Source organism: Dicentrarchus labrax, unplaced genomic scaffold (assembly GCF_905237075.1).
Source record: "Dicentrarchus labrax unplaced genomic scaffold, dlabrax2021, whole genome shotgun sequence".
Taxonomy (NCBI): Eukaryota; Metazoa; Chordata; class Actinopteri; family Moronidae; genus Dicentrarchus; species Dicentrarchus labrax.
In genome coordinates this window covers 12,051,225-12,067,932 of record NW_026136703.1, presented here as the reverse complement: position 1 = coordinate 12,067,932, position 16,708 = coordinate 12,051,225, and the positions used below count along the sequence as shown (strand labels likewise).

Genomic DNA, 16,708 nt, shown 5'->3' with positions numbered 1-16,708 from the left:
ACGGCACCTGTGCCATTTTGGCCCTGGCATCATATGGGCAGGAGGTCAAGGCCAGGGCAACATCTGCATCACATCAGAGGGCCTGGCTATATGCCCACATCATGAAAGACTCTCACAGAGAAATCCTAAAGAATAGATTTGAAAAGGACCACAAAGTGCTTTCTATCAATACCCAGTTTACACACAATTCTCAACTCAACAGCGCAGTATTTTCATGATTTGTACTATTTATGGCAGTTATAATCAAACATTTGACACTCATCACATCTGTTGCATGGTGTATAAATGCAGTCTTTGAATAGTGGAAGAAAATTACATTTACGTGCATGTGAAACCCAGACAGCACACTCCACAGTGTGTCTAGTCACAATTACCTGACTAATTTTAACAGGGGGATCCTTAATACTGTCCCTGTGTGTCTGCTACAGCTAGACCACCTGAGTCATCTTTCTGATGGCGGGTAAAATAAACCACCGAAAATTGATACGAGCCGCCAGCACACTAAAGAGCAAATCATTATGCATCATTAGGTGAAGATTTAGTTTAAACGTGTTTAGCAGGAATTAAGCAAAGCTGTTGTTGACATGGATTGACTGCTGTAATGCTTTATTGTCAGTGCTCCAGGAGGCAGAGGGAGGGCCGGCCTAGTTGGGGTAGCAGCAAAGCGCCGAAAGCAAGGATTTATGGGATGTTGGAGGACTAGCCGGGTGTGCAGAAAGAGTGGAAAAATAGAGTATGGTCGATGATTTGGCAGAGGAGACAAAGGGAGGGAGATGCGTGAAAAGGGGTAAACAAATGAGGGTATCTGTGGTCAGTGGAAAAGAAGATTCAGTTGCAGAATTTTGAAATTTCAATCTTAACTTCAAAATGGACGTGCTTTGTGTATTTACAGACTCGGGATGCCTGAATCTACACATGAAAAGGTCTAAAGATCTGATGATTTGCCCTCTCAATAACAAATAAAACATTTGGGTTGGGGCCTCATTGCAGCTTTAAAAATGACATTTAATGGAGTCTTAACTTAAGAATCCACCTGTTTCCTCAGATGTTGTTGATTCAACAAAGTGTGATCCTACAGTAGTATTTTCCACTTTTAGGGTTTAAAAAAAGATATTAAGCAGACTGCAGCAGCACATCGCAGACTGATACTGTAGGTGTATTGACAGGAGCCATTGTACAGGTACTAACTCAAGGCTGTGATATTAGAAAGGTGGAAATATACTGAAAGTGCTTATTGAGTGTTATTGGCTTTATGGAAGAGGATGCTGGTGAGTAAAAAAAGACCCAACAAGAAGTAGAATCAAAGGTGAAACATGAACAAGTTGTCCATGGTCAGTTCAACCACAGATAAGTTTCCCTCTCCTGTCCTGACGCCCCTGTGTTTGTATGTGTTGGCGTCTTTATGTGTCTGAATGTGTATGCGAGAGCTGCTCAAACCAGCGAGTAAGAGAGGACAGTCTTATCCAGCTCTCCAGTGTTGACAGTATTACTAATCCCCTCCACCTGCTCAAACAGCCACCCCAAAAAACACATCCCTCCCCCTCTTCCATGTGCCTGCGCTGGGAGTCCCTGGGGCCAGGCTGCGCCTCTGCCTTCGTCTCCACACCAGTTATCGTCCCTGGCCCGGCTCCGCTCCCCCAACCCCTTCCTGCGCTGCGCACATTAATCGCCACAAAAACAAATAGTTTTCAAATGTTTGGAAAAGACCCACTGTTTGCATCAGGGCCTAACAAAATAATTTTTACAAGCTATCCAGTTGTGATTAGGGCTGAGAGAATTGAATTTATGTGGCATTGATAATATTAATATTAGCCTAATTAATTATGTTGTTTGAACTTGCATAGCACTGTGTGTACCTTCTACACAACACTAACCAGCCGGAGCTGGAACCGAGCTCTCAGGCGTCTCTATCTCCCCGGCTCTCCCCCAGTCCATGACTACTGCACACAATTCATCAACTCGTAGATATCTAATCCCCTCTGGCTCTGCTCACTTCCTGAAGTCTAAGAAAGAACTTTACTCTGGTGGCAAGAATTCCCATGAATACTTGATGACTTCTACAGAAAGGAAGACTGTTTCATCTCACTTTGAAAGTGACATTCGTGCCATGAACTGGCCAAACTTTCTATTCACAGCTCCCCATTTACGGACGACATTCAGAGGACGGACAATAATAAAATGCAACATATTTTTAATCAGTCACTAATTAAGGTAAACAGCAGTACAGTGGGAGCAGCTTTACGTAAAAGACAGTTTCAGTTTCAATGCCTTCTTTTTTTAGTGCAGAAGACAGTGACTGAGAACATCAAATAAGCCCTGTGTGAAGAAGTCCCCTCCAGTTTGTTTCCTTAATCAGCAGAGGTCAACAATTCAATGTCCCCTGACCCACATACACTGCAGATCCAGCCAATAATGTCTTTGGACTGTGTGCGCCGCTGGATGAGCAAGTGTTGATCTGTGCAATTACATCGACACATACTCAGTGACCCACCACACAGTCATCTGAGCCTAAGAGAGGACCACCCAAACCTCCAGAGAGGTTCTCAGACCTGGTTACAGCTCAGATCACACTTCTCTGTGATGGTCTCTTGACCTCCACTTTGTGGTCAGAGGTCAAAGGTTAGAGAGGTGGTCATGTGTCTCTCTTAGCCAGACAGAGCTCTATCTCATGCTTGATAAGGCTGTTAATGTCAGGTCCCCTACAGTTCATTACAAAGGGTAGCTGTTCCCAACACACAGTGCTACTGCAGGCCTGATGTCTGACTTTACAGCGCGATTGTTGACAGTCTCCCTTTACAGCAGCTTTAGGGTCTATTCCTGTGCACAAGTGCAGCTGCAGAATTTATATATTTGGCACAATCAAAACAAAATCTTTTTTACATAAGCACAGAAATCAATGTTGTCCATTTACTTTATAATATTTCAGAATTCTTAGCCATGTGTGTTGGTGGTGGATTAGTATTTAAAAACAAATGAAATCATAAGTCAATAAACATTTAAATTTCTTCAGCTTGGAGAAATAAACAATGAAAAAGAAAGGTAAAATGCACATTTCCCACATTCAAGGAGCCTTCGTCTCCATGATGTACAAAGTGATCCCAGTAAAGTCTGCTTGCTGGGGCCGGGCCAATGCTTTCTCCAAAGCAGGGATGGGTATTTCCAAGGTGCATCATCTCGTCAAAGCATGGGTTACTGGACGGAGGGCAGCAAGGTGTTGAGTCAGTCATTAACTGAAATGTCGGCCCAGTCTGGCTGAACGATAGTCCACTCTGAGCTGGACGAAGGCGTGCAGGAGGTTACGGTCCAGATTGGTGAGCTGCTCACCTGAGCAGACCTGCTTTAGGTTGTCAGGGGCAACGACCAGGAGGTTACAGAGGGCATGGAGTGTGTCGAAGAGCTGCAGCACCAGAGGGACCTGGAGGACAGAGATATACAGAGATACGCCAAGTTATTCCCTGCAGATGCTGTCATGATGAAAGCTCTAAATGAGGGGTGCCCACACTTTTTCCCCTCAAAAAGACCAAAACTGAAACTTAACGGAGTGCCACAGGCCAACAGCAAAGACCTATTGTATGGTATTGTTAAGATGTAAAAACAGCATAAACAGCTATTTATATTATAATTTCTTTAAAATTATCATTTTCATTAGAAACATCTGGCAGGGCATCTACTTTATTACTGTATTTATGTGTAAGTAGTGGAGGAGCAAGTAGTCAAATAAAAATCTCCAACATTTGAAGGTTCCAGGGTCTTTTACATGAAGATGAATACAACAATTTTATTTTTGGTCGTATTTTGGGACCGTTATGTGTCAAACAAGCAATTAGATGCCTTAAATTCTGTGAATTTTTACATTTTACAGTTTGTAGACTAATCTCGAAATGTAAATAAATGGTATATGTATTAAAATTATTATAAAATTATTCCAAAAATAATCCTCAGTTGCAGCCCTTTCTGTATGTACTGAATGCACAAAATGAACCAAGTATTATAGCATTCACCTGAACTGACCTGAACAGTTTATGTAAAAACAAACAGGTAGAGTCTTTGTTGGAAGAGCCAAGTTTTGCCCTGTGACCAGTGTATCCTGGACCTATGCCCCCCCTGCTTACCCTGAAGTCCTTGGCGCACCGTCGGTATTCAGCCACGTCGCAGATGGCCAGCATGCCTCCCATTGAGCTGTAACTGTACTGCTGTAGGTGCTCGTGGATGAGCCGGTGGAAACGAACGCCCAACTCCGTCAGCACTGTGTCCACATTTTTCCCATCCATGGACTTCCGCACGTGCTCCACCTGCCGACTGACGTAGGCACATACCTTGGAGCAGGCCTGCCAGGTGGGGAGACACAGAGGGAAACATGGAAAACAGGCTGACAAAAACCAAAGGCAGTTCAAAAACTTTCAAAAATGTTTCTAAGAACAATGAGATGTAAGTGATTTGCAAGTTGCATTTGCTGATTTGTTTTGTTTTGCATATGAGCTCAGTGGTTGAATCCAAGGCCTTGCATCTCTTACTGCAGTGTACTGGATCATGACGTTATTCTCATCCTCAGGCCTGAAATCAGTCTTCTTCTGCTCTGTTGCCAAGATGTGCTTCATTTGCCCAACCATGCAGTTTATTGTTCTGTGTGTAGCAGAAAAATACAACAAAACAAATTAAATATACATACATATTCATTGATGTATTGTAGATTTTTGGTTGCACATATGAAACACACCATATGTAAGAGCAGTTTGTGGCCAACTATAAACATACTGACCTGTCAATTCCTGTGTCAAGTTTCACTTCCATCTGTTCAATCACCTCTTTCTTCTTGTGCAGGCACTCTGCCAACTTCGGAGATGAGCTGGACACATAGATAAGACAAAAGTAAAATCAGAGGTCTCCCTGTCATGTTGATGAAAGGCCGTAGCAATATAATAACCGAATACTGTGGAATATTTATGATTTTAACCTTCAACCCAGTACTGACCTTATTAGAGGCATGAGCTGGTCGTTAAACTGCTTGTCAAACAAGTGGAAGATAGAGTTTGCCTGTTGAACCACATCCAAGAAGTACAGGTTGGCATTCTTGGCATCTGATGAGGGGATCGCTGTAGATCAAAGAGAGAGAATAAATCTAGACAATACACCAAAAGGTAGGTGAAAGGATAAATCAATATGATTCACATAATGTATTATGTAAAAACCATTCACAGCAATGTTCCACAGTGAGGAGACAGTAATCAAAGTATGGGGACATCAGTGTTGCATTTCTTTGATGTTGAGTACACCTTATTAACTGAACACTGGTAGATGAATACACGTTTAGTTCCACTGTAGCTGCCTAAAAAAGATAATGCAAACAGAGGCACAACCTTCTTAGCATCAAGGTAACTTCTCTGTGTTTTGTTAACTGCCATAAAATGTGCTGGTCATAACATTGAAAGGTATCCATAGCAACAAATGCCATCTGGTTCCTGACAAAGTAATAGGGGTATAAACAGTACTAGGCGTATGTAACTTCCCCTACAGTGTATTATTGTATGAAGTATCTTGTTCCAGACTTTACTGTTTTTTTCTTGTTAGCAGCCTGGATATGATTCATTTTACAGATTTACATACAAATACAAGTTGTGCATGTTTACCACTGATTCAGTAAGATGCTTCATCCACTGTTGTTTATACATTGAAAATGTTCCTTTATGAGTTGCCTACCTGAATTCACAGTCTTTAATCCTCAACGGTAGGTCACATCAACACACAACCAGTACAGTACAGCACAGCTTATGGTTATAATGAGCTGAATTGCATGTACCTGAGAGGCCGATCTCTAGGGCGTAGTCGATGTGTTCCACACAGAGATGGTCAACCAGCAGCAAGAAGATTGAGAAGGCATTCTTGGGCAGGTCCGAAGGATCTGAAAGCTGTGTCACCCCAGAAGAGAAAGAAAGGAAACGCATTAAACAATTTTAGCCCAGCAGGATTTTCTCTCTTAAACTGCTCTTCTCAAAAGTTTTTTTTATAAGCCTCACCCTGTGGCATCTCTCAAAGGCATGACGTGTCTCCTGCAGCAGGTTGACGACTAGTTCTGGGGACAGGAAGGTCTCCCCATGGGTGTCAATGATAGGGCCAAGGGGGAGATTGGTGCACTGTCTGATCCGCTCCTTCAGTTCTTGGATACTGCAGAAAGATGCAGATACTGAATAATTTGTTACATCATTACATCATTTTTTAAAACATATTCAGATAATCTAATCCTAACCCGCCCTGGTGTGGAAAAAACATTAAGATCCAAAATCTGACCTTCCAGTGCCGATTGGGCGTTTTTGGTGATTCTTGGAATCATAGTAGCGCTGAAGAATCATGGCACCTCGAGAGCGAAGGTAATCCCTCTCCATGTCAATGTAGCTTTCCAGGTATGAGGAGAAAATGCTCTTTATCAGCTTGGACAGGAAAGTGTGTTTGTCTGAGCCCAGGTTGAACTCTGTCAGCTTGGTGGCCAATGCTGTTGTCCTGGAAAACAAGAAAGAGAACAATTCAAATTGAGCATGAAGATGACTTTGAAGGAAGGAAGTGAATCAAAATATGAGACCAAGTTAAATACCTGGTGTAAAGGTCATAGAGATTCTTGAGGTACTGTTCAACATCAGAGTGTCGAGTCTCATCCAGTTTTTCCCTAACGTGGGCCTGCAGACACAAAGGTGTCAAATATAACTTGACAAATAAGGCATTATTAAATAAAACTAAACTAATGAAAAGTAATATAAATACCTGTAATTTATTTTCAAAGATGTTCTGGATGAGTTTGGACATAACAGTCTCTGGGCTGCTGAAGACCTCGCCCACCTGCTTGTTGACCCTCTGGCAGAGGACCGCAGTGTCCTCGAACACATCATTCCTCAGGTAGGCCCCCTAGGGAGACAAATAAAGGGTTAACATAAGTCGGTGGATATTACTGGCCAACCAAAAAGTGAAATATTATGTATAAGTACGTATACACTCACTTCCTGACATTGCTTGATGTAGACATCCACACAGTGTGCATAGCCCTTGTAGAAAAAGACACAAGTTACTTTTCTGCAAGATTATGTCACTGATGTGCAGATTCAAAGCTACATTTGAAGAAAAGTTCACTGATACTGAACTTGATGTATGAAAAAAGACTTATGGCTAGATTAAACGTGGACTACAAATCAAATGTAGACATCAAATATGATTCTTCCAGCTCACCTTGAAATGTAATAGAACCGCTGCCACCTCCCGCATACGTCCAATCTCACCCCTGCGCTGGGCAGCAGTGAACTCCTGGATTAACTGCCGCTCCAGGTCATGGTACTTACCTGGGTAGAAACACAAACAAACAAAGACACACAAAATAATATTATCATTTGTAGCAAGCCTCTAAATGTAACTGTAATGGTGACTTTTTCACAAACTTACTTGCAATTTTTGCCTTGACATCTGCAAATCTGTCAGAGGAAAATATGATTAATCTTCAAGGAGACAATTACAAATTATATCCTACTATACATTTTAAAAAGTAAATTTAATTTCAAGAAACATATTATGATACTGAATTAAAATGTTTTAATACTTCATATGTCATGTGTGGCTTACACTGTGAGTAGTCTACATCACTAATACACCACCTTCCTTTTGTTTGACAGTGCTCTTGTCTAAAGCTGCCCCCCAGGATGCCTGACTCACCTGTCGAATGGCAGCTCCTGGGCAATGAGATGCAGCTTCTGAATGATATCAGCAGCCTCCTTAATCTGAGGGAGAGAGAAAGAGTGAGCGTGAGAGAGAAAATCAGGTGAGGCAAAATAGAGAGAGAGAGAGAGAGAGAGAGAGAGAGAGAGAGAGAGAGAGAGAGAGAGAGAGAGAGAGCACGACAGGACCATAAGACGTGGACATCCAGACAGAAAGCTGGCAGGCCGCCGGCGGTGTCACTTGGGGGATCATCATTTTAGAGCAGCCCTCCTCCACCTCCCCATGTTGAACAGGGAGCTGATAACAGACAGGCTGCGCTCACCTGGGCATCGGCAGCAGCAACAGCAGCAGTCCTGACTTAGCAGCACATCCAACTCTTTATTGGCATGCCTTTTCTGAATGGGCTGTAATCCCACAGGAGTCTAAATCGCCTTCAATAATCTGTCCGGCCAGGGATATCTGTCTAAAAAAAGGGGGCCCTGTCGAGAACCCCCCCCTCCTCCCCCCGCCCCTCCTGACATACACATTGGCTGAAAAAGCCCCAGACCTACGAAAGGCCCGCCGTCCGCAACTCCTCTGTTCCCGCAGATGCCTGCCTCAGCTAACATCATTACTCTGCTCCCGTGAGGAGGATCCAGCCTTTCTGCTCGGCGAAGGTTTTCTAAGTATCTGTCCCCCAGCTAAGATTAGCTAAATCCCATGTAAGTAATGTAGCCGTCTCCCTGCAGTCAGGGTTTAGCAGCACTTGTCTCCACGCTGGCGGCCCAGCCCTCCCTTTCAGAAGGATTAGCAAAGCCATCCCCCTTCAGCTATTCACTTGCAGCTTTCCTCTTTCCTCTTCGTCTGGAGGTATGCTCAGGAAAAGGAATCTGGCCAGATATTTCTGCATGCTTCTCTGGAAAACTAGCTCCATCTCCAGCTCTCGTCTCTGGGATTGACCCCCAAACTCGCTGTTCTGCATCCACTAATGATGTTGCTACTAACAGGAATTAATCTAAAGCATTCCAATCCCCCTACTGTCACTTACAAAACTGCAAAATCAAACTTTTAAGGGTCACTCGTCGAACATCAACATGGCATCTGTGTAGGCAGGAACTAAGTAAAAGTGTGCATCTCATCTTCTAGCATGCATGTTATCGCCGCCCTTACAAGTACCATAATGCCACAAGCTCTTTGCTGCTGTAATGCGACACAAAGCTGAGGACCAACCAAATTCTCACTCCCAGACAACCTTCTGTGAATGCAATTAGGGTTGACATGAGCATGTTGACATCCATGCTAGTCAATCAGCCAGCTATTGTCAGACAGCAAATGACAGTTTATTAATCCAAATTAGCCGAGGGATCCAACTAAAGGGATAAACTTGACAAATTAATATGGTTGGTTTACCTCGTAATCCTGTTCATTCTTCACCTCCAGCAGTATCCCAGCAGGGGTCCTTGTCAATGGTCACACACACACACCTCATGAAGTAAGTAGAAGTAACGTATGCAGCATGCTCACCTTGTCTGGGTTGTTGAAGACGTCACTGCGTAGGTCTCCGTCCAAGAACTCGTTGAAGTATGTCATCAGACGCTGAGCTTCCACAGCCCTCTGCCGAGGTGTGTTCACCCCCTCAAGCTGGTCGCCAAGGTGACAAACCTTGGTTGCCACATAGCTGATGTGCTCGTCGAGCTCCTGGAAATGCTGGAAGGCCACCTGAATTGACAAGAACAGAAGGAATGTAAAGAAAAGATAATAATTCTGTAAAAGTGAAAAACTTGGGTGTCATTGACTACTTGACTATGTAACAAACCTGGTTGCTTCTCTGCAAGTCTTGGACTTTGTGGGCAAATTCTTTGGCCTCACGATGACACTGATGCTCAAGCTTCTCCACCCGCCGCTGGATCTTCTCATCCAATTGCTTTAGCTCTTCTATGTGGTTCTCAAATTCTTCCAACAGCCTGTCACAGAAGAAAGAAATAATGTAGATCAGCAACAGACAGTTGATACAAAAATGCTCTCACTCTGGAAGAGTAATTGGTCACCACAAGGTTAACCCTGTCCCACTGGCCTCACAGTTATAGTTATAGTTAGTTACAGAATAGAGCTGGATGCTTAATTCCTGGGTCCCGAGACTTAAGAAGCTCTGAAAACTAGCAACTTCGTCAGCTGCATTTTAAGTGCCATCAGGACGGCAGAGCAAATGTTCTAAGTCAGCACCACATTTCACAGAGTAGGAAACATCCCAAAATGATGAGTGTATAATCTCTTGACTAATTCCCTCAGCACTGGCTACAGCTTAAAGACATCTCCCATCCCTTCCCAATAGACACTCATTCCCCGGCTGGTGACTCACAGTATGGTGGCCTCCACAGATATGTTGTCTCTGACTCCTCGCTAAGAGCTTCCGAGGAGGTGGTGGCAACAGTTTTGTAGAGGAAGTAGATAAGGCAGGGTGGATCCACAGTACAGTTAAACTGTTATGGCATTTTTGCTTACGAGAAATAACTTGGTCCCAGAGTGTAAACACAACAACAAGCCGTGAAAATACCGTGAAAAAAATCTTAAGCATAGATATTTCCTGTTTTTCTTCAACCCAACCATCAAAAGCACTAAATTAGCATAGAAGAAACCAAGATGAGCTCTAGTAAGTGCAGGAGGAATAACTCAGTTTCCCTCTGAGTATTTAGCAAGCTGATACAGACAGCTGTAAATAAATATGTAATAATTTATATTAAAAGACTTTCAACTTAAAATGCACCTACTTAAGTATTGTGTTGAAACAAATTATTTTCTATTAACCCCTTTAAAAGTTGCCAAGAAAGACAAACAACTGTAGTAAGAGAAATAATATAATGTCAGTGGAGATTGTGTGTGTGTATATATATATATATATATATATATATATAGACTTAACCTAGAGGAGGAAGAACATCTTAATGTCAACATCTGATCTACTTTGATGAAAATGTTTAAGAAAGAGTTGTAAATCACATTTCAGAATACATCAGAAAGACAGTATTAGGTCAAATCAAGATATTGCATTGTTATAGAGATGATCAGCTGTGTTTTACCGTCAGCAGACATGAACAGAAAAGCTGCATTGCCTATTTATACAGCTAAATGATTTGCAATAGAAAACACAGCAATTATTTTAGAGAAATTAGCTTGTCATTACCATATTCATAATCAAGCTAAATGTACATGCAAGAAAATGAAGCTCAATCAATGCAAGGGCATCTACACAGCATATTATCTCTCTGATGTAAATTCTGATTGTGGAAAAATACTTTTAATAGGTCAATATTTGTGCACTGTTTTTAAATGAGACAGCAAAACTGTATATAGGAACCAGGTGATACATAAGCAACAATACTGACATGAAAGTCAAGGTTAAACCCGAGTATGACAATCAGCTAACACACTGACTGTTCAGGGAAAGGAAGATGTGTACCTTTTGGGGTCAAATGCCTCAGCTCCTCCTTTGGAGCCTCCTCCAGGGGTCCTCCATGCCAACCTTTCAATGTACTCATCTGCATCAAATGGCTCCTGAGGGGGGAGGGGGAGAGGAAGTCATAAGATGTTCACACAAAAACATCTGTCAAACACCAGCTACCAACCCGAAACACTACAACAACAGACCTACTGAACGAATGACCTTACACCATGCTATAAACTGTAAGTGTGGATTTTACTGCACTCTGAATAACATGAACGTTTCCCCGATTAACTCTACAGAAACTATATTTGCCTCGTATACCGTCTTGCTTCGGACTCAAACAAACATCTCTATCCAGCTGTGTGAGTCATTATACACCATATTACACACCAAGCATGGAGAAGGACAACACTGTTCAGCTGCCGTTAATGATGATTAGCTACCTAGCTAGCCTGACAGCTAACACAGCTCTCCGGTGCAGCAGTCATTTTACCTCGAACAGCTGAGCAGTCGTCGCCATGTTCAATATTCAGCTGGCGGGGTAGTGAAATGCAGTTTAGAGGAAGGAGCTCGGAGTCGGCAATACCACCGACTTCCACATGGATTTGCTGATTTCGTACAGTTTTGCCCTTTGTTGACAGCTAGCTGTTAGCTCTCCAGCTTCCTGTATGGGTGGAGAAGGGTGGGGATAGCTGCCTGCTAGTGCGCAAGCGCGTATGTCGCCTGATTGGCGGTTGTTGTCACGTGAAACAACAGCAGGAAGTGAATCGCTGCGTTTGTGGTAGTCAAATAGTGAGGAATGTCTGACTTTAACAACTTGCACCATAAGTCGCGAATATTAATATTGAAGTAGCAGAACAGTCTGTAAATTAAGGACTTCCGTGTAGCCGCACAAATGAGTGTGCGCGCTTTGTGGATAATTTCTCACGAGAAGGGAGAAAATGTGTCACTACGCTTTTCAAGGTATGTAGTTACAGACCCTCTCATATTCCACTTCCCGTTTTGCTCTGATGTGAGACAATCTCTGCTGTCACACTGCTTGTAGCCTGCAGTGTTTTGTAATACCTTGTGTCCCCCCCCCCACAGGAGGTTTGCTACTGTGGAGCACCGTGCAAAGAGCCTGGCAGCATCCTCATATATACCAGTCCCAGAGGAACGCACTGTCCTGCAGCTTCTGCTCACTGAGCTGGGACTCTCAGACTCAGACAAGTCCTATGTAGCTCTCAGAGATGATTGCCTTCATCGTCAACGGTCACCAGCCCTGGAGCTGCATGTGGACAGTCCTGCAAAGGGAATACTTTGGCCGGTGTTGGCCATATCGCAAGGGCCTCTTATCCTAGCTTGCCTGCCTTTAGTGGATGCCCCCGCTGAGCCACGGCCACCCCTTGCCAGCCTGCTGTCTGTCTCTCAGGGCCTCACACTCCTGGCAGGTCTGCAGACTTTTCTCCTTGGCTCTGGGGGTAAGCCTGATAACGAGGGCCTGGCCTCTCGTCTGCTGATGCTGCCCTCGGTACTCCTGCAGGTTTGTCCACTTGGCACACCACTGGATGTGCCACTACTGGCGGCACCTGCTACACCCACAGTGCCCACTCCCGCTGGGAATCAGAAGCAGCCAGCCTGGAAGACTGGGCTCCACCGTGGTCGAGCTGTGGTGAACGTTGCCTTGATAGAAACAGTGCGCTCGATGCAGTATGGTAACCGAAGCAGACAGGATCTGTGGGATGTTTATGGCACTGTGACATGTAAAGTAAGTGCTCAGAGTGAATGAAAGCAAGTGATGTTATAACTTTTTTTTCTCACTTTGTTTACATTCTTTTCCTTTATTCTAATTTTTTCTCCTGTCAACAGTGCGAAGTGGAAGGGGTGCTCCCAAATGTGACTGTGACCCTCACGCTGCCATCAATTGGTTCTCCACTACAGGACATCCTGGTCCATCCTTGTGTTACCTCACTGGACTCTAGTATCCTGACTGCCAGCAGCGTAGATAGCTATGATGGCTCAGCTTTTTCTGGGCCATACAAGTTCCCCTTCTCTCCTCCCCTGGAACCTTTCAGACTATGCAGCTATACATCTCAGGTACAAAACATACATACTAACATACTTCTGAATCCACACATCCACAGTGTTTTATGCTAAAGTGATTAATGTAATTTTTCATCAGGTCCCTGTTCCTCCTATCCTTGGTTCATATCAACTGAAGGAAGAAGAGAACCAGCTGCGTGTGTCAGTAACCCTCAAACTTCACGAGAGTGTGAAGAACAGCTTTGAGTACTGTGAAGCACACCTGCCATTCTTTAACAGGTATGCAGCACAGGAGGATCGAACGCCATCCAGTATTTGTTTCCCTTAGAGCAAAGAGGTTTAATGCCTCACAGTCCATGCCATCTTTGAGGTTAAATTGTCTTCCTGATATCCAATCAGTAATCATGAGCTCTTTTAACATTTTTAGTGTCTCCTTTTTGACAAACTAAACACATTAAGTTCTTTAAAACACCTTTTTTTTTAGAGCCTAAGAGTAATAATCTATTCAGTTGGAATACGTTGGATAATCAACAAATATAATTTTCAAGTATGTTGAAAAAATCTTTTTATTGCATACTGTTTCACACATTTCCTAGCTATGCTTGCAAACTAATGTAAAATTGATTCCAACTGGCAAATTAGATAAAGGCATCAATGAGATAATTAGTTTTTTAATTGTTGAATTACTAAACATTAACATTATAAACACCAGTTATTACAGTAGTGACCTATTTTTTTAATCTCTCTTTGAAAATATATTCCTTCATAATGTTTAGTTGTTTTATGATCTCTCACACTGGCCTTTGTAATGTGGAAAAGGGGCTTCAGGCATCATTATTTAAACTGAATAAATGGGTCCTCCTACAGCAAAGTAATAAACCTATTAAACTAAGTGAAACTAATAATCTCAAGTCAAGTATGTGCAACCAGCAGATAAAATACACACGTGTGCTCTGTGTCTTGTGCAGGGATCAGATGGGTGTTGTGGATATGAAGGTGAGCTCCGGACAACTGGATGTTGCAAAAGAGAAGAATCTGCTGGTCTGGGGCCTGGGTAGGCACAGTGCTCCTAAGCATAATTTAAAAAAAATCACACCTGTATACAGTATTTGAAAAGGAAACTAATGAGTAGTTTCTCCCCTGATATACTGATATTTAGGACAAAAGTTCCCTAAATCTCGGGAGGTCACAATGGAAGGCAAGATCAGCTTTTCTGGGCCGGCACCAGGACCCACTGACCCCCTCTGCACCGAACTTACCGCCTATATCAAAGTAAGTTAATGTGTATTGTGATTAATTTTCTCATGGGATAAGGTCAAATGGATAAGGCATCTATTAACATACAATCATTAGGTTGTAAAGTGATTAACTCTTCCCCTGTTATCTTAACAGTTGTATTTCAAAGTGCCTGACATGACGCTCTCTGGGTGCTGTGTGGACCAGCATTCAGTGCAGGTTTATTCCTCTGCCAAACCGCGGATTGTAACATGTAAGCTCACAACAGTTTTTGTATCAAAATATTTCCTAGATGCGTTTCTGAAACGAAAAAAAAAAAAATAAAAATCTGTCTGTCTTATTTCCAGCCAGAGAACTTCTATCCAAAGAGTACTTCATATGGAATTCAACAGGTACTGCTCCAGTTTCCTCTGGGCAGATGATGCTGTAGCATGGACCCAGTGGTGGAAAGGTGCACAGTTCACTGTACTGTAGCAGGACTGAAGACCCTGTCAGCATATACAGTGATCCAGACCAGATATGTGACCCTATAAAATCTACTTGTTACAATCCTGTTGTTACTGGAGAGCTCACAAATGTAAATAGCAAATCATTTGTATAGTTCACATTTCTAACATTTACATGTACAAAATATGACTAAATAATTTTGCTTTCACTTTGATAGTACACAGTTCAAAATGTACAAATCTGACTGGAAGTTTTAATTTTGTTACTGGATGGATACTTAAAAAAAAAAAAAAACTCCCCCCGTAGTCCAACTCCTTTTATCCCCCAGCCTCCACCCTCCCTCAAATTTATCCCATTTCAGACACAAGGGCCACCCCTCGCTCTGACAGTCCCACTTCAGTGACTCTCCATCAGCCGGATAATTAGCAGCTGGGGCCTTGTCATCAGCTGTTGTGGGCCTGGAGGAGAGGGGCGGCTGGGCTGTGAAAGACCAGGCTGCTCTGGCCAGTGTCTTGGCTACAAAAGGCTCCTCTTTTAGAGCCGGCAGGAGTCCTTGCCCCTTCCACCAGTCACTCCCCCACCTCCCTTTTGACCCCATCCCCGCCCTGTCAACTAGTGGCTAGTTCAAACACACAACCTCTCCAACCAGACTGTGATTGTGCGCTGACCCTCTGGCCCTCTGAGACTTTCAAGCAGCCGGTCCCATTCAGCGAGCAGGACCAGCCTAATTGGTGAAAAAGTCACAAGGATGGAAGTGCTTGGGTCGCCTCTTAAAGTTGCATAGTTGCTTTAACTTAGTTACTGTAGACATTAAGCACATGATTTTGATCTTTGTTGTTTTAACGCAAGTGTCATGGTAGACTTCCCTTTATAATCAGTTTTTAATTATAAAGATTTGAAAAGGGTTTTTCTTTTGGGAAATTTTTCATTGTTTACTATTACCTGAACTATTATTAGTTTCTTACTAACTCTGTTAAATTTTTACTATAAAAGCTCCACTTCAGTGTATTAGGTTGACTGAATAACTAGCTGATGAAGGGTTAAATCAGAGGAGATTGTGCCCCACTATTCCACAGCAGCCAGACTCCTCTGAGTGCCCTCATTGTCTGCTGTTGGCCTCTTGTGCCCCTTGCTGGTCCAAATGCTACATTCTCACGTGGATTTCCACTCAGAAGGCTGACCATGACCAATCCTCTGTCAATTGGAACCAATTGCTCACACGGCATCCTTCACCTTCTTTTTATGTAGCAGTACGGAGTGGCAGACACCGAGACCTCTCGGCTCTCCCCCTCCACGATGATTTGGCTTTAAGGCCCAGTGTGTGTGGCTAGCGAACTGGAAAAGGAGAAGTTTTTTTTTAAGAGTTGGGCCACTCTAAATCTCTTCAGTATCCCAATATGTGGTCAGTCTGGCTCCTCAAGTCTGCAGTCAGTGGCCTCTCACTGGCAGACTTTGCTTTGTTGATTGAAAAGCTTGCTAAGTAGATGGATTCGTTTTAATGTTTTGCTCTGCTCCAGTGCCTTCAGCTCATACCTTTCATGTGGCCCTGTTTTTCAGAATCATTAATAATTTATTTATTTAATCGTTGTTTACACTTGTATACACACATACGGGAAAGGGATTAACACTTTTGTACAATAATGATCAAAATAAATAATATATTTGTGAAAGTAAAACAGTGGTGTGGATCGCTATAACTCATATTAATATATCATTAGGTTGCATAGGTTTACCATAATAAAACATTTACTACGTTATTATAAACACTGCACCTGTAACCAACTTCATTGTGTCCCTCAGCCCAATAATGACACCCAGTGGTAGAGTACAATAATGTTTATGTAGACTGGTTTGATTTCTTTAACAGTTTAATGTGTCTATTGAAATAGT

At 42.9% G+C, this 16,708-nt stretch overlaps 2 protein-coding genes across 2 annotated transcripts; one reads left to right on the top strand and one right to left on the bottom strand.

Moving 5' to 3' along the window:
* Nucleotides 1-2,174: 2,174 nt before the first annotated feature.
* exoc5 (exocyst complex component 5) lies at nt 2,175-11,797 on the bottom strand. The gene is made up of 18 exons (XM_051388874.1): nt 11,607-11,797; nt 11,129-11,223; nt 9,488-9,635; nt 9,196-9,390; nt 7,690-7,754; nt 7,423-7,451; nt 7,213-7,322; nt 6,987-7,031; nt 6,754-6,894; nt 6,587-6,669; nt 6,286-6,495; nt 6,015-6,162; nt 5,798-5,906; nt 4,973-5,093; nt 4,760-4,846; nt 4,515-4,623; nt 4,113-4,328; nt 2,175-3,415 (listed from the first exon to the last, which is right to left on the bottom strand). The coding sequence occupies exons 1-18, from the start codon at nt 11,631-11,633 to the stop codon at nt 3,227-3,229; spliced, it is 2,127 nt and encodes a 708-aa protein (XP_051244834.1). The 5' UTR covers nt 11,634-11,797; the 3' UTR covers nt 2,175-3,226.
* A 43-nt stretch (nt 11,798-11,840) lies between these two features.
* Nucleotides 11,841-16,667, top strand: ap5m1 (adaptor related protein complex 5 subunit mu 1). The gene is made up of 8 exons (XM_051388886.1): nt 11,841-12,076; nt 12,200-12,860; nt 12,962-13,189; nt 13,275-13,414; nt 14,104-14,189; nt 14,295-14,407; nt 14,528-14,624; nt 14,719-16,667. The coding sequence occupies exons 1-8, from the start codon at nt 12,009-12,011 to the stop codon at nt 14,799-14,801; spliced, it is 1,476 nt and encodes a 491-aa protein (XP_051244846.1). The 5' UTR covers nt 11,841-12,008; the 3' UTR covers nt 14,802-16,667.
* The last annotated feature ends 41 nt before the right edge of the window (nt 16,668-16,708 follow it).

Coding starts and splice junctions, on each gene's coding strand:
- exoc5 (XM_051388874.1), bottom strand. CDS start 11,633: ATGGCGACGACTGCTCAGCTGTTCGAG. Junction 11,224..11,606: donor CGACTGCTCAGCTGTTCGAG/GTAAAATGACTG, acceptor CTCCCCCCTCAG/GAGCCATTTGATGCAGATGA. Junction 9,636..11,128: donor GAGGCATTTGACCCCAAAAG/GTACACATCTTC, acceptor CTTCTGTGACAG/GCTGTTGGAAGAATTTGAGA.
- ap5m1 (XM_051388886.1), top strand. CDS start 12,009: ATGAGTGTGCGCGCTTTGTGGATAATTTCTCACGAGAAGGGAGAAAAT. Junction 12,077..12,199: donor GTGTCACTACGCTTTTCAAG/GTATGTAGTTAC, acceptor CCCCCCCCACAG/GAGGTTTGCTACTGTGGAGC. Junction 13,415..14,103: donor CACCTGCCATTCTTTAACAG/GTATGCAGCACA, acceptor TGTCTTGTGCAG/GGATCAGATGGGTGTTGTGG.